We start from the raw sequence: 26438 nt of genomic DNA, 5'->3' as shown, positions 1-26438 counted from the left end.
ATTTTTAGTAGAGACGGGGTTTCACCATGTTGACCAGGCTGGTTTTAAACTCCTGACCTCCAGTGATCCTCCTGCCTCAGCCTCCCAAAGTGCTGGGATTATAGGCATGAGCCACCACGCCTGGCCACATTATTTGACCTCTCTTTGCCTTAGTTTCCTCTCTACTCACTGCTAAAATGGGGATAATCATGGGACCTACCTCATATGGTTGTGGCAAGATTTAAATGGTATGATGCATGTCACACTGATAGCCGAGCATTTGGCATATAGTTAAATACTCCATAAATAGCTCTTTTATTATTAAAAGTATTGTTCCAAGTAGTAAGCTGCTGCTAATGTGTGCTGTGTCACAGTGCTTGAAGTCACCATTAGAGATGTATTCCTTTGTCCATATTTCAAATGCAGAAATGACAGTGGTCCTGTGCAAATGGGATTTATTTGTCCATTTAGCAGATATTTATAGAGCGCCTTCTGTATGCCAGGCCTTGTTTTGGATACTGGAGGTACTGCGGAGAACAAAACAAACAAAAGTCCCTGTCCTCATTGGCACGCACACTCTTGGGGGAAGGAATGGCAGACAATAGGCAAAATGAATGTAATTATCATACAGTATATTAGAAAGCGATGTACTGCAGAGAGAAATAAAGCAGGAGAGGAGGATGGGGGTGGGCGGTTTACAATTTTAGAGTGGTCTGAGTAAGCCTCACTGAGAAGATGACATTTTAGCAAAGAACTGAAGTTAGTGAGGGAGTAAACCACGTGGACATGGTGGGGGGTTGGCCAGGCAGAGAGAACAAGTGCAAAGGCCCTGAGGCAGGAGGCTGGGCAGCCAGAGCCTAGATGGGCAGGATGGTAAGAGAAGAGCTCAAAGAGGTAATGGGTGGGAGGCCAGAATGTGTGGACTCTGCAGACGTCTGCACAGAGGAATGGCATGATCCAGCTGGAGCTATAAAAAGGTCACTGACTGCCGTGTTGAGGCTCAACCATAGAGGGTCCGGATAGACAGAGGAGACCAATTAGGAAGTTCCTGCAGTAATCCAGACAGAGATGACGGTGGCTGGCACCGGACTGGAGTGGTGGAAGGTGGTGAGAAGCAGTTGTATTCTACATAATTTTGAAGATAGAAACTACAGGATTTGCTGACAGATCAGATGACCTCAAGGTTTCTGGGTCTGAACACCTGGAAGGATAGAGTTGCCATTTACTGAGAATGGGGAAAGCTACATTGGAAGCAGGTTGGGAGAGAAATCAGTTCAGTTTTGTACATATTAAGTCTGGCAAACATCCCACTCATGCTCTCAGAATAGCAATTGACTGCATGAGTCTGGAGTTTAGGGGAAGTTCGGGCTGTAAATAATGACTTGGGCAGATAGGCAGTTGTGTGCTGGTAATGTTTACCAACTGACTCTGTGAGGGGTGGGGTTGCCCAGATTTATAGCCTTTGCCTGTATCTGTGGTGTAAATATTCCCACATTGGCCAACTTCAAATACACTATAATATATTTTCACCTCATAGATGCAGTGGATATAAATAATATCAAGAGCATAGATATTAGTGAAATGCAGTCAGATGATTAGGAAGTAATGAGTTTTGAGTATTTATTACCTTTTTAATTTATGTAATGAATTTTTTTTTTTTTTTTTGAAACGGAGTCTTGCTCTGTCACCCAGGCTGGAGTGCAGTGGTATGATCTCTGCTCACTGCAACCTCCAGCAGTTTTCCTGCCTCAGCCTCCCAAGTAGCTGAGATTACAGGCACCTGCCACCACACCCTGCTAACTTTTGTATTTTTAGTAGAAATGGGGTTTCGCCATGTTACCCAGGCTGGTCTCGATCTCCTGGGCTCAAGTAATCCTCCCGTCTCGGTCTCCCAAAGTGCTGGGATTACAGGAGAGGTACCTAAAGATGGGAATGAGGATTCTCTGAGATGAGAGAGGAACAAGGACCCCAGAGCCCGATATGGAAGCTTTTGTCCCCATTCTGGCCACGAGGGCAGTGAATGCAGATCAGAGGTCATTGATAGCAGGCTTGATTTTTATCTGCATTGATGGGTTCAGCATAAATGGACCAGAACAGGAAGAGTGCAAAAAAGAAAACAAGCAAACAAAAAAAACCCAAAAACCTTGGGTTGGCTATTGTAAAAAGACTACGCACATCGCCGTGTGCTTTAGTTTCAAATGATCTTTAGTTTGAACTTTTGTTTTACTCCCACATGTTCTTTTTAAAAAATTCCAAACTCATGGGTCATGATTTGAAGAAAATTTCCCTTCCTCCTGCCTGGCGCACAGAAGGTAACGTCAAAAGCCGGGAAAGGGAACAGGGCAGCAGCAGACATTGACCTTTACCTCCCAGCTCCTCTCTCCCACCCCTTGTCGGCTGGGCATAAGAGGATTAGAACTGCTTCCTCCTGTGGTTTACCAGAAAACGCTCTGCGGCTGGAGCTTCAGCACAGGCTGGGTCTGTCTGTGCTGGGTCTGGTTGGGGACAGCTGCATGCCTCTTCCGCTTGGGTGAGAACAAAGGCCGGAACCTGGATTCTGATCCAAACCCCCTGGCTGGCCAAGCCAGTGCTCTCACCTTCTGGGATGTTAGCAGAGCCTTTTAACTGGTAAGTCTCTCCCAGGATGACTGGTAGGAGCCTCTCAGGAGTAGAGTTGGAGACAGTGAAGGATGCCCAGGACTGGGTTCATGTGCCCACAGTCGGCCCTGGCTCTAAGATGAGCCATCAGAAGAAGGTCTTTTCCACCTCCCTACAGGATGCCCCCACAGCACTTTGTTTCGTAGTGAGTGTATTTCTGGCAAGTATCTTAAATAAGAATTGTAAATGAAATTGCATCCTCCACACACGTAAGTTACAGCTTCAAGAGTTTTTGTCTTAACTGCTGAATGACGCACAGTTCTCAGCTCTTGGCTTCATATTTTAGTTCTGTTTCCTTGCCTGGCTGCAGAGGTCAAGGCTTGAAGCAGTCATTTGCCTTATAGAAAAGTGGAGGGCAGTTCCCAGATAATAGGGTGCGGATCTCCTTTCCTCGGAAAACAGGACTTAGGGACACTAAAAGATCACACAGATCCTTTGTCTCACCCTCCCATTTCCTAGTTGAGGAAACTGAGGCCCAGCCAGGCTAAATGACTTGTTCAAGGTTATGCGGTTGTTTAGAGGCAGGGCCTAGACAAGAGCCACCGCACAGTCCAGTTCCCAGTCTGATGCCCCCTCCTCTTAGAGCTGCTCAAACTTCTCACTAAAGATTTTCTCACTGATTTGTTCAGTTTTTGAAAAGAAGGGATTCATAGTTGGATAAGCCTTTGGAAGGCTACTTGCATGCTCTTTGACTAACTTCAAGTATGTAATTTCAGAAGATTTATTTCATAGGCCATTCCTCTCAGAGCAGGCAAGGAGGCAGAGGGGAGAAGTGCTTCAGAGGAACACCTTCTGAGGCAGGGCCTTGCAGCATAAGGAGGAGGCGTGGAGCCCAGGAGATGTGTTAGAGCTGTGGGTGCCTCTGCTCCAGAGGCTGGGGTCCCTCTGTTCCTGACTTTGACTTAACTGGACTTCTCTGGGCCTGCTTATATCCCTGTCAGGACAGCAGGGAGGATGACCAAGCCAGCCTTCCTCCTGCTGCTTCCAGACTAGTCGGGAGTGTTGAGTTAGGAACCAGGGTTTGATCTCCAGTGCTGGCTGCAGGGCCTGGCTCTGTAGCCCCAGGAGAGGGGGGAGGTTCACAATCCTTTTCCTGAGAGCAATGGTATTATACCACCCTTGGGGGCCAGGAGGAACTTTGCATTTAATTAATTAATTAACATTTGTATAGCATTTTTGTCACATGTATCATCTCAGTCTTCACTGCCCCCGCCCCCCACCCCCTGCCTTGGGTGATGGTATTTGCCCTGTTTTATGGATGAGGAAATGTGTGTGCTAAGGCTCTAAATACCTACCTGCCCTTATGGAAAGGTGGAGGGCGTCTCCCTGATTTAATTAGCCGATTTATTTAATTATTTATTTAATTTAATTTTTTTTTTTTGAGACAGGGTCTCTCTCTATCACCAGGCTGGAGTGCAGTGGTGCAATCATGGCTCACTGCAGCCTGGACCTCTCAGGCTCAAGCAGTCCTCAGCCTCCTGAGTAGCTGAGGCTACAGACAGGTGCCACCACACCCAGCTAATTTTAAAATATTTTTTGTAGAAGTGGGGGTCTGGCTATGTTGCCCAGGCTGGTCTGGAAGTCCTGGGCTCAAGTGATCCTCCTGCCTCGGCCTCCCAAAGTGCTGGGATAATAGGCGTGAGCCACTGTGCCTGGCCTAATTAGCTGACTTAATTAGACCACGAAGCTAGGCAGTGGTCCTGAGCCCAGGTCCTTGCACCCAAATGCCTCGTTCTTCTGCTTGACTAAAGAAGCTGTTTAGCATCGTGACTGAGGCCCCAGGCTTTGTGGCTTGACAGTTTCCTTCACCTTCCAGTTTCCTTGTCTGTAGAATGACTCCTCACAGAACCCCCTCCGCAAGACTGTTGTGAGGAACGACTGGAACGGTGCGTTTAAGTCACCTGGCACACGCTGACTACTTGGTTAACACAGGTATTATTATTGGACTCAGGAACAACCAGTTTTTACAAGGGGATGGGCACATGAAACCATTTGAGACTGTTTCGAAACACCTGTGTTAGGACCTACCCTACGCCTTCTGGATCAGAATGTCTTTGTCTTGAGAAAGGCAGCAGGAGGCGAGGCACGCGTGTTTGTTCTGATGCCCTCCTTTGATGAGAATCGTTACTCTGGTACTCACTGCTCAGTATTCCAGAGTCTTGCTGCTCGAAGTGTGCTCTTGGACCAGCTGTGAGCACTTCAGGTCCCCTTCCTTCTGCATCAGAATCTCCTTTTAAAAAGATCCCCAGGAAATTCAAATGCTCATTAAAGTTGGAGAAACACTGTAAAGGTTAAAAAACATATAATAAAACAAATATCCACACATACCACCCACACCCGTTTAGGAAAGAGTTGTTCTCTAGTCGTTTTGCAAACACAGAGTAAACAATCATGTTGTAATACCCAGTATCTAGGATTTGTTTAAAGAAGTGCTGGGAACATAACAGATAAGGGAGGCCAACCTGAGAACCGGGGACCCAGAACAGGACTCATTAGGGAGGGACTCAAATCTCAGAGTCAGAACAGGATTAAATAGAGGGCCAGGAGTCAGTTCAGGCCAGGTGGCCATCCATCACAGCTGTCCGCAGTCTTCTGGGGTGGGGACAGAGGTGCTGGCCCTTGGGGCTCCCCCACCTGCCCATGCCAGCACTCTGGGGGCTTAGCTCCTCCCTTTGTACCAGGCACGTCCAGAGCCCTGGCTACCCGGATCCGATCAGCAGCTCTGAAGCACAGCCTGCCAGCTGGCGGCTCCTCCTTCTCCAGGCTGTTCTCTGGGCTTCAGATTTCTCACTCGCCCTCTCCTGCACTGACCTTGCAGCTTCTCCTTCTCTCTAGACGGGCGATTGCCAGTTGAGGAAAAAATGCTTGAAGGGCCAAGGACAGGGACTGGAAAGCAGGAGGAAAAAGCAGAATGGTCCTGTGGTCCGTGTGTGTATTTAGGGGTGAGGGCAGATACAGGGAGAGTTGGAGAGGAAGGCTGGGGAGTCACTTGTGTGGCCCCGATCCTCTAGTTAAAGCTCCAGTGATGGACGCGTCGTGTGTCCTATAGACTCTGGCTCAGACACTGTTGTTGGGTCCTCACCTTGGGTTGGTCACTCACTAGGACCCTCTTGGAGATGGATCTCGAGAGCGATGAGGAAGAGGCAGAGGGGACGGTGGGAGGAGGGGGTCGAAGTCAGGGTCAGGAGGCAGATTTGGTCCCCTCTGTATAGCGATGGTGGAGAGGTCATTGGGTGTGTCATGCAGTGACTGCACAGTCAGTCCCAGCTCCCCTGCTTTCTTACTCTGGGACCTTCATTGACCTGAGCCTCAGCTTTACCATTTGCAGAATGGGAGAACTATAACAGAACCCACCCCATGTGGTTCTTTCCAGGGTTCTTGTCTGGATTCATTGAGCTCTAATGCATATGAGTACTTAGTGCCAGCACTAAGCGTTTGCTGGTATCGCTCTTCCAGGATGACACCTGCCACTCAGTGCTTCATAGGTGGTAGGCACTGGCCTAAGCTCATTACAAGCACGAACTCCTTTTATTCTTATCACAACTCTGTGGTGTAGGTACCACTATTACCTCCATTTCAGGTGAGAAAACTGAGGTGCAGCCAGGTTAAATAATTGTGCAGTTACTAAGGGGTTGAGCTGGGATTCAGACTTGGGCAGTTGGTCTGGAGTCCATGTTTCCTGTCACTATGCCATCCCAATTATTAGTCATCATTTTGTAGTTGGAGCCCAGTAGACATGGAGAAGAGGCAGGTGAGAGGCGAGAGGAGGTGGTCCTACCCTCTCACTGTTCCAGCTGTCGCCTGAGGACCTGCCAGTATACCTAGGCTGGGGCTGCCCTGTTCGTCCAGGTGACCTGTGCTCCTGGAAGAGACTGGCCTTGGTCATAAAATGGACAGCTCTACTCCCAGGCCTGCTGCCCTTCCTGGTGGCCTTTGCCACTTTCCTATGCTCCCGGCAGCAAAGTGGTTCATCTCTAGCAAGTGGTCTCTAACTTTCCCAGGCAGAGTCCCTGTCTGCAGGGCAGGCTCCCTACCCACTGGCTTCCTGGAACAGAAACCAGGCCGCCACGAGGGAGGGACAAGCTGTGGGCCTATAACGTTTTCTCAAGAAACACGTGGTGGTTTCTTGCCAGGCAGGAAATGTTTGTTTCCACATCATAGCCACCTGAACCATGTCTGATCCTTCCTTGTTCCTCGTCTGTCTCTCTGTGCACCCCAGGCAGCCAGGCATGTGGAAGATGCTCATAGTGGTGATGTGCGTGGCCCTTCTGGGCTGCCTGCAGGCCCAGGAGCTCCAGGAACATGTCTCCATAATCCTGCTGGGAGCCACTGGGGACCTGGCTAAGAAGTACTTATGGCAGGGACTGTTCCAGCTGTACCTGGATGAAGCGGGGAGGGGCCACAGTTTTAGCTTCCATGGAGCTGCTCTGACAGCCCCCAAGCAGGGCCAAGAGCTCATGGCCAAGACCCTGGAATCCCTCTCCTGCCCCAAGGACATGGCACCAAGTCACTGTGCAGAGGAAAAGGATCAGTTCCTGCAGCTGAGCCGGTACCGCCAACTGAAGACGGCCGAGGACTATCAGGCCCTGAACAAGGACATCGAGGCACAGCTCCAGCACGCAGGCCTCCGGGAGGCTGGCAGGATCTTCTACTTCTCGGTGCCACCCTTCGCCTATGCAGACATTGCCCGCAACATCAACAGCAGCTGCCGGCCAGGCCCGGGCGCCTGGCTGCGGGTTGTCCTTGAGAAACCCTTTGGCCATGACCACTTCTCAGCTCAGCAGCTGGCCACAGAACTCGGGAGCTTTTTCCAGGAGGAGGAAATGTACCGGGTGGACCATTACTTGGGCAAGCAGGTGAGCATCAGCGTGGAGCCTGCCAGGGCTAGGGTGAGTTGGATGCTGGTAGACCCCAGCAACAAGGCCACTTACTCATTGTGGAGCTAGGCCCCAGGGCATTGTGAACTCAGAGCTCCCGTGGTCTCCTTGAGGGTAGGCAGGAGGCGAGGGGGTAAAAGAAAGACAGCAGCAGGGCAGGACTGTTGGGTCCTTGTCCATGTATCTGGCCTCTTTTGTCCTCTACAAAGCCCCCATTCTCTTTGTTTCCCAGTCTGGGCTCTGGCTTCTCACGGTTGCCCTGCATCCTCTGTGGAGGCGGCCCAGCAACTCTGGTGTCTGGACCTGGCTTCCTGTTGGGTGTGCTGTGGGAATTAGAACGAGCTTTCTTCCGCACCCATCCACCTTTTTTTTTTTTTTTTAAGACAGAGTCTGCTCTGTCCCCAGGCTGGATGCAGTGGCACGATCTCGGCTCACTGCAACCTCCGCCTCCTGGGTTCCAGCAATTCTCCCGCCTCAGCCTCCCAAGTAGCTAAGATTACAGGCACGCATCACCAGGCCCGGCTAATTCTTTGTATTTTTAGTAGAAATGGGGTTTCACCATATTGGCCAGGCTGGTCTCGAAATCCTGACCTCAAGTGATCCGCTCGCTTCGGCCTCCCAAAGTGCTAGGATTACAGGTGTGATTACAGGGCACCCTGCCCCATCTACCTTTTTTCAAAATCTTTTTCTTCCTAAGTTGTGTTTTGAGCCAGAAGGTTGGCAACAAGAGCTTAAACCAGGGAGTAGTAGGACTCTAAGCCCTGGGCAGGGGCATGGGGTAACCTCCTGGGTGACACATGTGCGTTGACCAGTTCACTCAAAATGCCTTGGAGGCCCTTGGGCACATCCTGTCCCAGGAACCCCGGCAGAGAGCGCAGCAGCCCTGTGTTCTGGTACATGGTGCTGGCGGGCATAGGTAGTTGCTGAGGACAGAGACATGGCTTTCCATCCCACCCTGCCTGGAGTTGCCCATAGTAGGATTCCTAAGTAGTGGTCCTCAGAACTGGGCCAGTCCTGGGGAGATTTTCACTTGTTTCTAGTAAGATGAGAAGAAATACTGAATGTGCTCAATTCGAAGCTTTTCTTGCTACATTTTTGGTGTTAAACCTGTCTTTATTTTATTAAAAATTGTAATAGAAGATAGGTAATTTTAACTATTTCTTTTCTTGGCAAAATACAAATCTGGTAACCCTTTGGAGGTCACTTGCAAGTTTTTGGAACCTTTACTGGCCTGTGAGATCCTGAAGTCCAGAACTGCTGCTCGGAGGGCATCTTCTGCTCTGAGCAGGGAATAGAGAGGTCGGAGCCCTTCCCAGGAGTCAGGGTTCCTCCTTCATCACGAGAGGAACCTGCAGCATGCCCAGTCTTCCTCCTGACAGGCCGTGGCACAGATCCTGCCTTTCCGAGACCAGAACCGCAAGGCTTTGGACAGCCTCTGGAACCGGCACCACGTGGAGCGGGTGGAGATCATCATGAAAGAGACCGTGGATGCCGAAGGTGTGTGATTGGCCCGGCGCGCTCGGTTCCCCAGCCTCTGCCTGCCCACTGTCTGCGGTGAGGCGTGGGGCGCTTCTCAGAGGGAGGTTTTCTGTGGGCCTGTGGTCTCCCTTCGAGCCTGCCATGTGCCTAGCTCTGGACCGGGCTAAACCCCAGGGTGCCAGCTGGCAAAGCCCAAGTAGCCATTGCTGCCCATGGGGAGTGTATCGTCCAGAGAAGTAGACGTGGCACAGAGGCAGGAAACCACTGGCACGCGGTAGAGGCTGGAGTCCCCCTGAGATCCCCCTGAGTTTTTGAGTGTGTAGAGACCATGGGAGCTGCGTGAGGGCTTCTCCAACCGTGGTGCTTGCAGCCGTGGCACCCCCTGCCTGGGGTACTCCCTGTCGTGTCCCCCTCACCTCCTGACCCCTCTGTCGCTTGTTAGATCTCAGCTCCATGGCCCTCCAGGAAGCCTTTCTGAGCCCTGCAGACCCACTCCCCTCACCCGCACGGCGCCACACGCCTCCCTCCCCTGCCCTGCATGGTGTTACCCTTGCCTCGTCCTTTTCCACCCTGTCCCTCCTGCCAGCCTGTAGGCTCCAGGAGGACACCGCCTCTCCGGCACCTGCCACACACCTCAGACACGCTGAGTAAACACCCGGGAGGTGGGGGGCCCTGCGTCAGGCCCACCTCTGCCTTCAGCTGGGTGGCTTCAGCATGTCACTCCCTGCAGCTGTGAGATGAGCATGTCCTGTCAATGAGGACAGCTAAGGTCCCTTTGGGACCTGGCATTCTGTGATGGTAGCAAAGTTTTGGAGCATTGACCGTGAAGATGGAAAGCACTGGCTCTTGCCCAGTAATGATAACAGCTAAAGTTGACCGTGTCCCCAGTCCCCCAGCCGCCGGGTGAGGTGCGCGCTGTTATTAGCCTCCTTACAGATGAAGATGGTGGCGAGCCCACAGCCCCACAGTAGAAGGTGGTGGAGCCTGATCCTGGGGGCAATAGTCTGGCCCCAGCACTCAGGCCTGGCGCCGCCGCCCTGTGCTGCCAGCGCTGCGTCAGTGGCCAGCTCATCCCCACAGCCGCTTTCTGCAGCTGCAGCGGGAGCACCCGAGGCCACTGCCCTCCCCCCCCAGCCCCCGCAGTGCGTGCCCGCCACAGGGCAGGGCCCGAGCCCTGGACCCAGGGATGGGCCAGGAGGATTCTCCTCTTTTTCTGTCTACCTTGCTCTTTCTCTGGGCCATTTTCTCTTTTTCTTCCCCCACCTTGGTTCCTCTCTTCAGCTGTTTCTGCATTCCTCTCCGAATGTGTATTTAGTGCCAGAAGCTCTCTGCGGGGCTGAGGTGCCACAGTGAAAACTCAGCCTCTCAGATATGGCTGCCTCATACTGCCCCGATTCACGGGTGCTGTGAGGGTGATGATCTCATCACACTGGCTGGCGGGACAAACTCCAAAATGCAGCCGGGCGCCGTGGCACACCCGTAGTCCCAGAAACTCGGGGACAGAGGCAGGAGGATCATTTGAGCTCAGGTGTTGGACACCAGCCTGGGCGGCATAGCGAGCCCCTGTCTTTGAAAAAGGAAACAAAATGGGTGACGGGTGTTGCAGGCAGGTAGCGTGGTTGGGGGACAATGTGGGGGGTGGGTGGGATTCCAGGCAGGACTTCCCGAGCCAGGCCTTGAAGGACATTGCTGGGCTCGAGAAGGCACTGGCTTTCTCTACTCCAGAACCCACAGCAGAAAAGAGGCCCTGCCCCCTGCAGTGGGTCACAGGGAATCGTCCTCCAGCCCTTCCAAGTTTCCCTCCCAGTCCTCAACAGGGCGCCTGTCATGGGTTTCCCCCCATGCCTGTCTGTGCCTGATATCCCAGCAGGCACGTGTGCTGGGCCTATCCCTGCTTCATCTTCAGAGAAGTGAGCTGCACCTGGTGCAGAAAGCCTGGAGCAGAATGGGAGGGACCCTGCCCCTGCTGCAGCCAGTGGGCTGGAGCCTGCCCTTCTCTACCTGGACTTGGCCCCATCCCCAGCAAGGCTGGGAGACCAGGATTCCTCTCCTCTCCCCTTTCTGGCAACTCCTTCCTGTCCCCGCCCTGGGCTGGGGAAGAGCCATGATGTCTGGCGTTACCTGTTGGTGCTGTTGCCTCTTAGTTCTTCCAACCCTCCCACCGTTTCCTTCTTGGTATGTAGTGTCCATTTGTGGGTTCTGTGTGGGTCCTGTGGAGCCAGGGACCAGGCAGCTTGCAGGCCTGATTATCCTAGCAAAGGTACTTTTGGATTTTGGAGAAAGAAACATGGAAGATATGAAAGAAAGACAGGCGGAGCTCTGGGCGGGTCTGTTTGCCGAGACAGTCTGAGGATGTTGAGTTTGAACAGCAAGACAACAGCCTAGGCTGGCTGTCCTCAAGGTCCAGGAGGGAGAGCCACTTGGAGCCCTGTTGTCACAGCTGCGGGGACTAAAGGAGGTCCAGCCTTGCCTGCCATGTGGTGCTCTGGGGGAGGGTCCGCTGCTCCTAAGCTTCAGAGTCCAAGGCCTTTAGTTCAACTGGGCCCTGCACCTTCAGCCCAGGGGCAAAGGGAGCCTCAGCGCAGGACAGGCAGTGGGGGATCCACTAGTCCTGGAGGCTTGCAGCCTGTTGTGCTGAGGCCAGAGTGGGGATCGTTTAGTCCATGCTTCTTGTCAGAAGTGGCCAGCAGGACTGCAGCCGTCCTGGGGTTTGGGCCTCACTCATTGGCTTGTTTACCTGCCATTTACTGGCAGGCCCTGCCTAACTCATAGCAGGGAGGGACGGCCTGCTGCTGTGCCCAGCCCCCCAGCAAGTGGGCCTTGGACACGGGGTGCTTTGGCAACAGAATGAGCTTGCTTGCTGTCTCTCTCAGTTTTGTGTGCCCGCGTGCCAGAGGACACATTCTTTCTACATCCCAAGAAGGTGGCCTGGTACCGCCCTGCTGGCCCAAGCACTGCTCTGTGCTGTCTTCTCTGGGTCCTGCTTTGGAGCCAGTCCCTCAGGGGGCCCCCGTCGGTAGTTCAGGCTGGCGAGAGGGGACAGGCACCACAGACCTGCAGCACACCCCAGCATGGCCAGGAGCCCTGTGCCCAGCACAGCAGGGCCTAGGCTGCCACTGCTGCCCCGGGTGAGGACAGGAAACAGGCCGGAGGAAATGCTGCCTTCTACTGGAGCTTGGTGGACTCGGCAGGCGAGCGCCGCTGCAGTGGGGCTCAGCGTGGGCAGAACGTTTCCAAGGCAGGATTCAGAGCCCCGCGGTCTGACTGCTAAGCAGAGGGGCAAAGTGCACAGCAGGCCATTCTCCCCAGCTCCCCACCCCACACACACCACAGGCCATTCTCCCCCACTCCCCACCCTGTGCTCTGCCCCTGCCAAGGATTCCGGTGGATCCCAGCTGCCCTCCACCCCCGCAGTGGTGCAACCCTAGCTGACTCCTAGGCAGGAGTGGCACCTGCGTAACCCAAGCCAGCACCCTGAGTGCTGGGAAGGGAGGAGGCTGCAAGCCAGGCCTGGGAAATGGAGCATTCCTGGTCCAGAGCTGCCGCAGGCCCCAGGAAAGGGACTTCTGAGCTGCAAGGTCGTTTGGATGTCTTCCCCCATCCGTATCGCACACATCTAAGTGGGTGGAAGCCGGCTTCCCCGGCTCCCTCCCCGCCGTCCTCCATGCTGGGTGAGTGCTTTTTTTTTTTTTTTCTTGCTGCAGCCTCTGGCCCAGAGGAGTTTGCTGCAGAGTCAAGGCTACTGCACAGGCCGGAGGGGGTGGGGAGGAGGAAAGGAAGCAGGGATCTGGTACCCAGCTCCCCTCAGCCTGACCTGGGGTGCTTCTCCTGTGTGTCCCAGTCTGTGAGCCCCTGAGAGGCACAGCCACCCAGGGTACCCTGGCTGGGGTCTCTGAAGCAGCATGGGCCATAGAAGGAGAGTCACTGAGCTTCCTTCATCCCAGAGATGACCCTGGCTGGCCCTCATCATGGCATCGGGAGGGCTCTGCAGACAGGTGGGCCCATGTGATTAATGGGCTATGTTCAGCTGTCTGGGTCCGGCTGCCTTTTCTGTCGGGAGTGCTGGAATTGGAACCGAGGTCTCGGGCACCTCAGAGCCCAAGCCTCTAGCCACTGAGCTCCACAGCCTCCCAAGCTGGCCAGGCCTTCAGCAGTTGGCCTCCCTGCTGGAACGCACTCAGGGCCAGTCTCACTGCTGCCCTAGTTTCCTCTCTGTGTAGAAGGCCTGTTGTTGTTGTTAGAAAGAAGGAGGGAGACTTCCTGAGGATGTCACTGCTGGGAGGGTCCCTGTCGTGACATGGGGAAAGGAGCCTGATGCTTGCCCCACCTCTGAGGGCTGGAGTGACCGTTCAGTGCCTCTCACTGAGGGACCAGGGCAGCCAGGGTCCTTCCAGGCACACACCAGCTGTCCCGCCTTCCATCCTGGTGTGCCAGAAGGGGCCAGGAGCTCGCTCAGCAGGGCCAGTTCCCCTTCTCGCCCCATCTGCAGAGCTGTCTGTGAGGTGAGTCCAGGGCAGCTGCTGGATCTCCTGTCCAGAGAGAGCACCAGCCAGCACACTGCGCTCTCCTTGGCCCTCACCTCTTTTTATTTTTAGTAATCCCAGAAGGTGTTGATAGGGATTGCAGCTGGCTCTTAGTTGTTTGTCTTTTTTTTTTTTTTAATCTATTTTTGTTGGGGAAACCTGGATTTCCCACAATGTGGAAGCAATGAGGAGGGGGTTTCTGGTCCTGGTTCTGAAGGCTGTGACCTTCAGTACACCTCTATACAATGCTGATAGCCCCCGTACCTCTCTCTCGGGTAGTTTTAAGGATTAAATCAGATAATGCACACGGAAATACGCTACAAATGGAAGTGTTGTTCTTCTTCCAAGTTTGCAAGGAGAGGCAGCGGCAGTGTGTCTGAGTTCCACATGACTTATATTGGATTATTATATAAATCCTGTAAATTGATCTGTCATACTCTTTTATGTCCATTCTTTATGTCATATTTCTCTCTCACATATACACACACAGTTGTATATGTATTTAAATCTCTATGTATTAGTAGTCTGCACAGTATATACCTTTTAATACTTGTATTTCTGTTCAGTTCTGTTCATACTACAGAATGTGTGTTATAAACTCTTTTATTAAGCTTTTTGGTTGTTTCTGGTGTTTTGCCATTTTATTATTATAATCTTAGAGATGGAGTCTTGTTATGTTGCCCAGGCTGCTCTTAAACGCCTGATCTCAAGTGATCCTCTCTTGCTTTAACCTCCCAAGTAGCTGAGACTACAGGAGTGCCCTGCCTCCCCTGGCTTCTATCTTAGATGTTACTTTATGAACTTTTTTAAAAATTGAGATACAATGCACATACCACAAAATTTACGCTTTTTAAATATAAAATTAAGTGGTTTTCAGTATATTTACAAAGTTATGCAACTACTAATTCGAGAACATTTATGAGCATTTTAAAGAAACATCTTCCCTGTAAGTATATGCTTCTGCAGTGGAACGACTGGGCCAAGGGGAAGAAGTGCTTTCCAGCTGTTGCTCTCTGTTACGAGACTGAGCAGCAGGGCCGGCGGGCGCAGTCATGGCCCCCCTACTTTGTCATCCTCTGACCTTGGACGAGCTCTGGATGTGCACAGGCAGGAGCCAAGTTTACAGGGAGTCTTTCTTCCCAATATCCACCCTGGTTGTGCTTTTCTCTATCCTTTTCATATACTGATGGGTTTCAACCCTCAACTTTCAACCCAGGAAAAGATACTAGGAGCCAATATAGATCATTTTTAGGAGAAATCAGTCCACAATAACTGGCAGTAACTAAGAAAAGATCAGCATCAGCAGGAGGGCCAGCCCCTCACCTCCTGTCCTTGCACTCAGCTGCATGGCCTCTTCCCGGGGAGGTGCCAGGCCACGGTCCCGGTCACTGCATTAAACTCTGAAAAGACAGAGCCAACCAGGAGAGGAGCAAAGTCCATAAATCTACAGGCCGTGTTAAACACAGGCGCACCCCCTGAAGCTTGAAATTAAGGAATAAAGGAAGCTCTCTTTTACCCAGCAGGTAGTAAACCCGTGGAATGCATTCTGTCTGAGAATTGAGAGAGGATAAAAATAGGAAAGGGGCCGCTTAGGGATTTGCTACATTAATGAATAGTAAGCAGATAACAGGGCTTTTAGGGACTCTGTTGTGTTCCCTTCATCAAAAATTCATCTGTTTTTAAAACTTTAACTATGTTGTTGACATATAAATCTGTAATTCATTGATCAAAAGACACATATTTTTCATATTTGGACGTCTCTGAAGTTGGGTTTATCCTTAACGGGTTGACACAGTGGAACTGGAAACCCTTTTCTTTCTTAGGGGTTATAAAACAGCGATGCCTCCACCACTGATGGCATTTCAGGTTTGATGAAATCCAGTTTCTCTCCAGTGTCTGTTGTCTCCCCAGGCCCTAGTTTATGCCTCCAGCCGCCTTTTAGAGAGCTCCACGGGGAGCTGCACCATCACTTCAGATGCAGCAGATTTAGAATGAAAACCACCACTGCATTTTTCTCATGAAATACCAACTACTTTTTCTAACCTCTTTATTTCAGATGGTAACAGTGCTCTCTGAGTGACCAGGCCGGTAGCCCTTCTCTTACAGCATCTGTCATAAGAAAAATTCCAACCCATATTTATCAGTGTTTCCTATGTGCTACCCACTGTTCAAAGCCCTGTGTGGTTATTCACTCCTGAAGGCCCCCAGAAGGCCTGCAAGGGAGGCGCGGGGATTGTTGCTTGTTCACACGTGAGGTGATGTCAGTTACTGGAGATCACAGGCCTGAAAGATGGTAGAGCCCGTATTTAAACCAGGGCCGACTGGGCATGGTGGCTCACACCTGTAATCCCAGCACTTTGGGAGGCCGAGACAGGTGGATCACCTGAGGTCAGGAGTTCAAGACTGGCCTGGCCAACATGGTGAAACCCCATCTCCACTAAAAATACAAAAGTTAGCCAGGTGTGGTAGCAGGTGCCTATAATCCCAGCTACTCGGGAGGCTGAGGCAGGAGAATTGCTTGAACCCGGGAGGCGAAGGTGGCAGTGAACCAAGATCGCGCCACTGCACTCCAGCCTGGGTAACAGAGGGAGGCTCCATCTCAAATAAAATAAAATAAAATAAAATACTGGAGCAGCCTGACTCCAGAGACCACACTCCAGATCACAGCTGTGCACCACCATTCACAGATCCAGCCAGCCACCAAGTAGTTTGTATTCGTCTATAATGACTTCTTTGCAGTTTACTGTGACTTTGTTCCCTCCCACCTTTGTTACTTCCTTTGATTGCAGCGAAGGCTGCCTCGTTGATTGCGCTACCACCAGTCCCATCCTGTTCGTCTTGCGGGTCGCAGACAGCTTCATCTGCCTTAAGTACCTCTTTCGTGGTTCTGCTTCCCTATTCTAAAACCTTTTTACAAAAGTTTTATTGAGCCATAACTCACAAATCCTGCTACACTTTACTCAGTTAAGGTGGACAGGCCAGTGGGCTTTAGTGTATTCACAGAGTTGTGTGTCAGTACCACAATCAATTTTGGAACATGTTCATCACGGGAAAGGAAACTCTGTACCCCTTAGTTGTCATCCCCTAACTTCCCCCTCCCCCCAGCTCCTGGCAACCACGGAACTGCATTCTCTGTGGGGTTGTCTGTTCTGCATATTTCGTACATATAGGATCATACGGTGTGTGGTTTCTGTCACTCAGCATCCTGTGTTCAGAGTTCATCCATGTTCTAGCAGGTACCAGCACTTTGTTCCTTTCTACTGCTGAATATTATCTTATTGTATAGGTATACCATAATTTATCCAGTCACCAGTTGGTGGACATTTGGGTTGTCTCTACTTTTTGGCAATTATGAATAATGCTGCAATGAGCATTCATGTACAAGCTTTTGTGTGGACTTGCATTTTTATTTCCCTTGAGTGTAAACCCAGGAGTAGGGTTGCTGGATCATGACTCTGTTTAACTGTTTGAGGCCAAGAACTCTTATTTATTTATTTATTTATTTATTTATTTATTTATTATTTTTGGAGACAGGGTCTTGATCTGTTGCCCTGGCTGGAGTGCAGTGGTGCAATCATAGCTCACTGCAGCCTCGACCTCCTAGGCTTAAGTGATCCTCACACCTCAGCCTCCCAAGTAGCTGGGACCACAGATGTATGCCACCATGCCCGGCTAATTTTTGTATTTTTTGTAGAGATGGGGTTTTGCCATGTTGCCTAGGCTGGTCTTGAACTCCTGGACTCAGGAGATCTGGCCGACTCAGCCTCCCAAAATGCTGGGATTACAGGCATAAGCCACTGTGCCAGGCCTTAGGTCCCTTTCAAATATAAGATGTTCCTAATTTTCCTGTTCTACTATTACAGGGGAAGGGAAGAATTGTCTTTTTACATTCTCCCAAAAAGGAGAATTGGAAGGTTTGGTCACCCTGGGCCCATACTCCTGTGAGGCACCACCTGAATGCAGCTGAGGTACTTAACTGTCCCTGTGAGGGACACCAGCCTTACTCCATCCTCTTCGCTTTTGCCGGCTCCGGTAGGCATTGGAATCTCTGACGTTTGCCCTAGACCCTTCCTTCCAGAAGCTCAGCCGGCTTCTTCATTGTGCTCTGGCTCATAAAGGCCAGTGGTGCCCACGCCACTTAACTTCACACCATTCTGTTGTAGGGTTGAGTAGTAGGTAATTAAAAGGGAAATCTTTTGCAGGCTCTGGGGCCAACTGCCTGGGTTTGAATCTCATTTTTACCTCTTCACCAGCTGTGTGTGACCTTGGGTAAGTTATCAACCTCTCTGAACTTCAGGTTCCTTATATTTTAAAATAGGGGAAATAGAAGGGCCTCCTTATAGGTTGTTATTCTGAGGATAAATGGACTGATCCACAGACATTGCTGTCATCAGTATTCTCTTTTTCTGAATGTCTTCTCAAGAATAGCACAAGAACTTTGAAGGCCATAACACTACAGAGCTGGGGGACTTCAGCCATTGTTTTCCCAGTGGGGACCACTCTTGGCATTTTGGTTGGCACAGTTGGGCTGGACTTCCTGTTCATTTCAGGGTTTGGTATCCCTGGATGGAGCTGCACCCTCTAGCTTCCGGTTGCTATGGCCGGGGACAGGGTGCCTTCCTACGAGTGGCTGCCGGCTTCATTTCTTGCCCCCAGGACTGGTGCTGCTGTCAGAAATGGCATATCGGGCTGGCTTCAGGGCAGGTTGTTCCCCCAGCCGTGACCTGGGCATGCTTGCTGTCTAGTTGACCCGAGAATGCACACCAACAACCCGGTCAGGGCAGGTGCTCAGGATTGGCGCCGTGGACCCAGAGTGGCTGCTGGCAGGGAGCATGCTGAGCTCAGCAGGCCTGAACTTAGAATCCGCTGCTTTTTGTCTGTTTGAATTAAATGTTAACTAGGTCCTAGGTAAAACTGAAGTTTACAGAATGCATGGAAGAGATACAGAACTATGGTATAACAAACACCAATCCACCTACCACCGTTTTTAAAAAAGAATTTGATTCTCCTGCGTGTCCCTCCCCACATTCTGACCTATTTCCTCATCTTACGCTTCCGAGTTGCAGATAGATTATCCCCTCACTTCTCCTTATGTTTCCATGCACACCTCGTTCCCTAAACAAGCTGTTGTATAATTTTGAACAAGAGTCGTCCTGTATGTGTCCGAGCGTGGATCTTTTTGTCTCTGTGTCCAGCGTTTGGGAGGATTGTTTCAGCTCTGTCTTCTGCTAGCTGACTCTGTACAGCTGTTCCTCATCTGTAAGGCCCGTCTACTGGATTTCTCATTTCCAATTACGTTTTTCATTGATTGAAGTTCTGTTTATTTTGGTCACTTTATATCCTGTTTTCTTTTCTTTTTCTTTCTTTTTTTTTTTTTTTTTTTTTGAGACAGGGTCTCACTCTGTGTTGTCCAGATGGAGTGCAGTGGCCTGATCACAGCTCACTGCAGCCTTGACCTTCTGGGCTCAAGCAATCCTCCCACCACAGCCTCCCAAATAGTTGGGACCACACTTGGTTCACTTTTTTTTTTTAAATTTTTTGTAGAAACAGGGTCTCACTTTGTTGCCCAAGATGGTCTTAAACTCCTGGACTCTGGGCTCAAGTGATCCTCAGGCCTTGGCCTCCCAAAGTGCTGGGATTACTAGCATGAGCCCCTCCGCCTGGCCTATATCCTATTTTCAAATTAATTTTTATTTTATCAAAGTAATCATGTTGCTTTCTCACCACATTAGGTTTTGGAGGTTTGTCCGTGATGATGTGTGGATCTTCATTTTCTCTGCTGTCCACCGTCTGAACGTAGTGCTGTGTTAGGGGCTAGGGATGCAGCAGAGGGAGCTACCACTCAGATGGAGCCTCCCTTATAGCGGGGAAGCAACTCAGATGGAGCCTTCCTTGTAGAGGGGAAGAAAGAGAAACAGACCTGAATTATAGTCAGCTGGGCTAGGAAAAGACAGGGCTCCTCAGAAGGGGTAGGCCAAAGCTCCTAGAAGCCGAGCCCTTAAGGATGAGTGGGAGTTTGCTGGGTGAACAAACGAATCCCAGGTTAGGGGTCCTGCATGCAGAAGCCTTTGAGAAACGATGGCTCCTCGTGTCATGAGGCCAGGCTGTCTCTGGAGGTGAGGTTGTGAGGAGACTCGGGTGTTGGAACTCTCCTGCGAGGTGGTGTGCGTTGGAACCCTGAGCTCTGGGACTGTCCTGTATATTTGAGTCACTGATAATCAGTGCCCACCGGGGTTGAGCCTTGGAGGAGGGAGTGGCGTAGAGCTCGTGGTTAAGCAGTGCCTGCTTCTGCCCCACCAGCCTGGTCACCTGTCTCCTTCCTCACTCGTGGAGCAGGAGTGATCATGGTGCCTGTGTGCAGGGTCTTTGTGAGTATGGGGAGGAGCGGCGCGGGCCCAGTGCGGGCTGGGGCTGTTGTCAGCGTTGATGTTATGGTGGTGGTGTTATGTTGGTGTGACACCACTGTTGTTATGTTGCTGTTGTTACACCAGTGTTGTTATGCCAGTGTTGTTATGGTGGTGGTGTTACATCAGTATTGTTAACGCTGGTGTGACGTTGCAGTTGTTACACCGGTGTTGTTATGTTGGTGGTGTTACGCCAGTGTTGTTACATTGCTGTTATGCCCATGTTGTTACGTTGTTATACCGGTATTGTTACGCCAGGGTTGTTACGTTGTTGTTACGCCAGTGTTATGTTGCTAATGTTATGCCGGTGTTATGTTGTTGTTACGCTGGTGTTACGTCATTGTCATACCAGTGTTGTTATGTTGTTATGCCAGTGTTACATTGCTGTTATGCCAGTGGTGTTATGTTGCTGTTGTTAGGCCGGTGTTGTTATGTTGTTGTTACACTGGTGTTATGTTGCTATTGTTACAGTGGTGTTACATTGTTATTACACCAGTGTTGTTATGTTACGGTGGTATGTTGTTGCTATGCCGGTGTTGTTTTGTTGTTGTTGTTGCGCTGGTGTTATGTTGTTACACCGGTGTTGTTACGTTGCTGCTGTTAGTCTGGTGGTGTTATGTTGTTGTTACGCCAGTGTTGTGTTATGTTGTTGTGTTGGTGTTATGTTGTTGTTATGCTGGTGTTGCTGCACTGCTGTTATGCTGGTTTTGTTGTTACACTGGTGGTGTTACGTTACTGTTGTTACGTCAGTGTTGTTATGTTGTTGTTACGCTGGGCGTGTTGCTCCGTGTTCTCCAGGTGTCCTTCGCTTTTATCCTCACAGTTACCCTGTGCACCTGACAACTGGACATCTGCGCCTAGGAGTCTTCAGCCAAAACACACCTAAACCCTCCACCAAACCCCTCTGCTCCCGCCTCCCCATGTCTGTGAGCGCCTCCACTGCCCGTCCCTCCGCTCAGGCCCCACTTCCAGGGCTCATCTTTGGGGCCTCCACTTTGCTCACACCCACCCCATCTGTCAGCAGGTCCAGTCAATCCTGACTCTGAAGTGCCTCTCCCTCCCCTCCAGCTCCTGTACTGCCCATTAGTCCAGGCCCGGTCGTCTCTGCTGGGCAGCTCTGCAGCCTCTTCCTTGCCTTCCCTGCATCTGCACCCATTCTCCCCCTAAGGCCAGGGGTCGATCCCTAGTATAGGTCAGGTCTCATCTTCTCCTGCCTCAAACCCTCCAGTGTCCTCCCTACAACTGAGCTTAGAAAAAAGTCCAGCCTCTTCACCTTGTCCTGCAAGACCCCTGAACTCTTCTCCAGCCTCACCGCTGTCCCCACTCTTTCCTCACCTCCATCTGGCCCCCAGCACACCAAGTTCCTTCCTGCCTCAGGGTTTTGCCACCTAAGGGTCCCTGCATCTGAGATGCTTTCTCACTGGCTTTTTGCGAGGCTGGCTCTTCAGGTCTCGGAGGGGCCTTTTCATTACCCTCTGTCACAACTGCTCTGTAATTTTGTTTACTTCCTTTTCTCTTCCCACATTCCCTCCCTCCCACTCCCCTGCACATTGCCTGACACAGGTGTGCGCCCAGTAGTGAGGCGGCATTTGTTAGTCTCATCCAAGGGCAGGACGCAGGAACAAAAGTCAAGTAACTTGCCCAAGATCACACGCTAGTAAGCGGCAGTCAAACTCTGGGGCCCCAGCCCCCGCCATGGTGCCGCAGCCCCCGCCGTGGTGCCGCAGCCCCCACAGTGCTGAGCCTGCTGCTGGCAGTGGCCAGGCAGGGCAGGGTGAGGAGCTGGCCAGTATCTGCAGAGGCAATCTGTCCTTTGCTGGGAATAGAACTTTCTTCATGTGGATTTCTGGAGAGGCTCACCGATTTGTCGCCTTCTCTTACAATAGTTCTCATTGACAGATGTAGCTCCAAGACTTCCTCCATCCCTTCTCGTGGTGAGGTTGGTTTTGGTGTGCACTATTTTTATAGGCCCTGTGGACCGGGGGAAGAGGATGCAGGACAAAAGTGCGGGCTGGGGTTTTGGTGCACCTTGGGGAAATCGGATGCTCTGGCCTCTCTTTACATCCTCCGCACTTCACCTCCCTCCACCAGGCCGCACCAGCTTCTATGAGGAGTACGGTGTCATTCGCGACGTCCTCCAGAACCATCTGACGGAGGTCCTCACCCTCGTGGCCATGGAGCTGCCCCTCAATGTCAGCAGTGCGGAGGCTGTGCTGCGGCACAAGCTTCAGGTCTTCCAGGCGCTGCGGGGCCTGCAGAGGGGCAGTGCCGTCGTGGGCCAGTACCAGTCTTACAGTGAGCAGGTGCGCAGAGAGCTGCAGAAGCCAGACAGCTTCCACAGCCTGACGCCGACCTTTGCAGGTGGGCCCTGGGGCCGGGCATGGGGCACTGGGCTGCCCACTTCGCCGGGGGCAGCTTTCCAAAGCAGATGCCCTTGGGTGGGGTGGAGGGGACTTGAGGTGGGATTTCCCCCAGGGTGCTCAGAGGCAAGGATGGCATTCCCCTGTCTCCCTGGCCTCCTACCAGCCTGAAGCAGCAGGCCAGCTGGTGGTGCTCTCTGGGCAAAGGACATCCTGATGGCCACGGCCTCACATCAGCCCCAGTTCAGTCCCAGATGCTTCCCAAGGGTTTGTCGTGCGAGGCTCAGACAGACCTGGTTCCTGCCTCATAGGGCCTCCCCAGTGAGGCCGCACGCCTTTTGCCTGGCCGCAGCTAGAGACAGTTCCAGCGGCCAAGTGCCATGCCAGGGGCTGTCCTCTGGGAGGTTCCCAGAGGCCCAGGGCTTTCTGGGAGGGGCTGGCTCCTCACCAGGTAGCAGCCAGGCAGTGAGAGCCACAGCTGCCTGTTGAGCATGCGCCGTGTGCCAGGTGCTTTATAGATGCCTCTCATACAAGCCTCACGCACCAACTGCGAGGCAGGGGCCATTAGCCCCGTTTTATAGGTGAGGAAACGTAAGGCTCAGTGAAGTCGTCAAAATGAACCAGGCTTGGAACTTGGGCATGGAATACTGTCAGCCCCTGGCTCTTGCCACCAGGCCTTGCCCCTCCTCGCCAACACTCTACCCACGGGCCTCTGCTGGGGTGCCTGTCTCCCCACCCTCTGCACCTCTGACCCTGCGTCGGGTGCATCCTGAATGCTTCACAAACAGGAGGGGAGCACGTTTCTCTGTAGGACCCGTGCCCCCTCACACACCTAAGAGTCAGGGTCCCCCACCCCACTTGCCCCCACTGTGGGGCGTCCTTTAGAGTCTCCAGGTTGGATGTTCTCAGCCCGGTTCTCCTTTGCTGGCGGACCATAACTCTTAAGAGGGGCCTCAAGGAAGGCAGGTGTCAAAGCCGTAGAGATAGCCCCAGAGGCCGGTTTTCAAGCATGGACTGGGAAGAGAAGGTCATGGAAGAGATGCCAGGTGAGGGGTGAGCGTGGCAAGGTGAGGGGCTTCCCTGAGGCAGGGGGACGCCCAGAGGGCCCAGCGAGGAGAGGAGAGGGCTGGCCGGAGAGTCCTGGTCTGTGCCAGAGAGTCACCCTCTGCTGTTCCCTCGCCCCAGCCGTTCTCGTGCACATCGACAATCTTCGCTGGGAGGGCGTGCCTTTCATCTTGATGTCTGGCAAAGCCTTGGACGAGAGAGTGGGCTACGCTCGGATCTTGTTCAAGAACCAGGCCTGCTGCGTGCAGAGCGAAAAGCACTGGGCTGCAGCACAGAGCCAGTGCCTGCCTCGGCAGCTCATCTTCCACATCGGCCACGGCGACCTGGGCAGCCCCGCCGTGCTGGTCAGCAGGAACCTGTTCAGGCCCTCCCTGCCCTCCAGCTGGAAGGAAATGGAGGGCCCACCTGGGCTCCGCCTTTTCGGCAGCCCTCTGTCCGATTACTACGCCTATAGCCCCGTGCAGGAGCGGGACGCCCACTCTGTCCTCTTATCCCATATCTTCCATGGCCGGAAGGATTCCTTCATCACCACAGAGAACTTGCTGGCCTCCTGGGGCTTCTGGACCCCTCTGCTGGAGAGCCTGGCCCATAAGGCCCCACGCCTCTATCCTGGAGGAGCTGAGAACGGCCGTCTGTTGGACTTTGAGTTCAGTAGTGGCCGGTTGTTCTTTTCCCAGCAGCAGCCGGAGCAGCTAGTGCCAGGGCCAGGGCCGGCCCCAATGCCCAGTGACTTCCAGGTCCTCAGGGCCAAGTACCGAGAGAGCCCGCTGGTCTCCGCCTGGTCCGAGGAGCTGATCTCTAAGCTGGCTAACGACATTGAGGCCACCGCTGTGCGGGCCGTGCGGCGCTTTGGCCAGTTCCACCTGGCGCTGTCAGGGGGCTCGAGCCCCGTGGCCCTGTTCCAGCAGCTGGCCACGGCGCACTACGGCTTCCCCTGGGCCCACACGCACCTGTGGCTGGTTGACGAGCGCTGCGTCCCGCTCTCGGACCCGGAGTCCAACTTCCAGGGCCTGCAGGCCCACCTGCTGCAGCACGTCCGGGTCCCCTACTACAACATCCACCCCATGCCCGTGCACCTGCAGCAGCGGCTCTGCGCCGAGGAGGACCAGGGCGCCCAGATCTACGCCAGGGAGATCTCAGCCCTGGTGGCCAACAGCAGCTTCGACCTGGTGCTGCTGGGCATGGGTGCCGACGGGCACACAGCCTCCCTCTTCCCACAGTCGCCCACTGGCCTGGACGGCGAGCAGCTGGTCGTGCTGACCACGAGCCCCTCCCAGCCACACCGCCGCATGAGCCTTAGCCTGCCTCTCATCAACCGCGCCAAGAAGGTGGCAGTCCTAGTCATGGGCAGGATGAAGCGTGAGATCACCGCGCTGGTGAGCCGGGTGGGCTATGAGCCCAAGAAGTGGCCCATCTCGGGTGTCCTGCCGCACTCTGGCCAACTGGTGTGGTACATGGACTACGACGCCTTCCTGGCATGAGGGTGCCTGTGCCCCTTGCCCACTCTGCTCCTGTGCTTTCCTTCACCCATGTCTTCCCTCCCTTCTCGGCTCCACCACCTGCCCAGCGTGCCCTGGCTCTCCAGAACCTGCTGCCCCATAGTCAGGCCCCAGAGGGCAGGACAAGGCCTTGTCCCGACGCCTTTGACAGGCAGCTCTGTCTAGTGGTGGGTAGATTCAGAAACAAGGAAGACATGGAATCTGCTCATGAGAAGCTTCAAATCCGGGCCAGGAGAGAAGCCTTAAGAAAAGACCTCTAGCAGTTACACATCCACATCAACCAGCACAACACGGGATGGCGCCCAAACTCCGGTGTTCCCAAGAGGAGACGTGGTGGGCTGAGGTTAATCAGGGAAGGTTTCCTGGGGGAGGTGATCCTTGAACTGGCTCCCGGGGAACATTCAGAGCATGATTGGTAGACAGAAGGGTGCAGAGGCGCCCAGGGGAGTACATTAGCCTGTGCAAAGCAGGGGCACTGGGGACTGTCTTGAGACCCTGAGGGGTTCAAGCCCTTCCTTCCCCATCTGCCCGTTCTTCTAGAACCTCTGCACATCTAGCTTCTGGCCCCCTCTTCACTGCCTCCACCTGCTCCCACTTGCCATCCCTTTCTCCTCCATCGTGGCTGTGCGGTAGGAATGCCAGGCTCCTCCCTGTGTCTTTACTGTTTCTCAGACTTCATTTATGGAGAATGAGGGCTGATAACAGGAATACAGCAGCAAAGACCAGGCTGTGAAAAGCGTTCCAGAAATTTTTTTTTTTTTTAATTAAAAAAAATATTTGCAGAGATGAGCTCTTGCTCTGTTGCCCAGGCTGGTCTCAAACTCCTGGGCTCAAGCGATCCTCCCATCTGAGCCTCCCAGGGTGCTGGGATTACAGGTGTGAGCTGCTGCGCCCAGCCGCAGAAATCTCAGTGCTATTCGGAGCTGCTTTTCTCAGTCCGTGACCTGCTCTGCGTGGGGAGGTGAGGTCTCATTCCCCCAGCTTCCTCAGGGAGGACCCCTGCCCTCCGCGGCTCCTCTGTCCTGCTGGCCTTCCTCCATGAAGCACACTGGGTGCAGATAATCAGGCCATTCCGGGGAGCCCCAATTTAAGAGGGTCATCTCAATCTCAGCAGACTTCCAGGTGGATGTTTCTGCTCTCAGGAGCCCCTCTTGTTTTACCAGGAAAGATCCAGTTAAATCACCCACTGAGGTGACAGCTCATTAGCGGGGAGAGAGATGCAGCATCAAGTGACACTGGGCCATCCAGGTGGCTCTGCTCCCACCAGACAGGAGCCAGGCCTCTCTGGCAGGGGGCTGCCCACAGCCTTTTCAGGGGCTCACTTGGCAGGTGACAGGGCCGCAGCCAGGCCTTCTCTCCCTGCCCCTTGGTGACCCCCCCGTGACTTCCTGTGTGCCAGTCTCTCCTGCCACCTCTCACTTCACCACTAACTCTCAACCTGAGACTGGGGAAGTGATTGGGTATCTTCTCGGTGAGCATAGGCTGGGGACTGTGATCTTGAGAAGCCATGGGCCAGCCATACCTGCTTTTCTGAAACCCCCAAGGAGGGCTCTGACATTCTTTTAAAAAACAACACAAAGCAAAATTCCCAGGA

General features: G+C 52.8%; 1 protein-coding gene across 1 annotated transcript; it reads left to right on the top strand.

Moving 5' to 3' along the window:
- Window positions 1–2584: 2584 nt before the first annotated feature.
- On the top strand, window positions 2585–26438 carry H6PD (hexose-6-phosphate dehydrogenase (glucose 1-dehydrogenase)). Its single transcript, XM_011994195.1, has 5 exons — window positions 2585–2607; window positions 6857–7493; window positions 8894–9011; window positions 22012–22281; window positions 23466–26438. Exons 1-5 carry the CDS (start codon window positions 2585–2587, stop codon window positions 24824–24826), a joined length of 2409 nt encoding a protein of 802 aa, XP_011849585.1. The 3' UTR covers window positions 24827–26438.

This window comes from Mandrillus leucophaeus, unplaced genomic scaffold (assembly GCF_000951045.1).
Source record: "Mandrillus leucophaeus isolate KB7577 unplaced genomic scaffold, Mleu.le_1.0 Scaffold446, whole genome shotgun sequence".
Classification (NCBI taxonomy): domain Eukaryota; kingdom Metazoa; phylum Chordata; class Mammalia; order Primates; family Cercopithecidae; genus Mandrillus; species Mandrillus leucophaeus.
Note: the sequence above shows the minus strand (reverse complement) of the source record. Positions and strands in the feature narration are given on the sequence as shown.

What these genes read in the sequence shown, in the direction of transcription:
- H6PD (XM_011994195.1), top strand. Translation starts at nt 2,585, where the DNA reads ATGTTAGCAGAGCCTTTTAACTG. An exon ending in TTAGCAGAGCCTTTTAACTG is followed by an intron (nt 2,608 to 6,856) that starts GTAAGTCTCTCC and finishes TGTGCACCCCAG; the next exon opens with GCAGCCAGGCATGTGGAAGA. An exon ending in ACCATTACTTGGGCAAGCAG is followed by an intron (nt 7,494 to 8,893) that starts GTGAGCATCAGC and finishes TCCTCCTGACAG; the next exon opens with GCCGTGGCACAGATCCTGCC.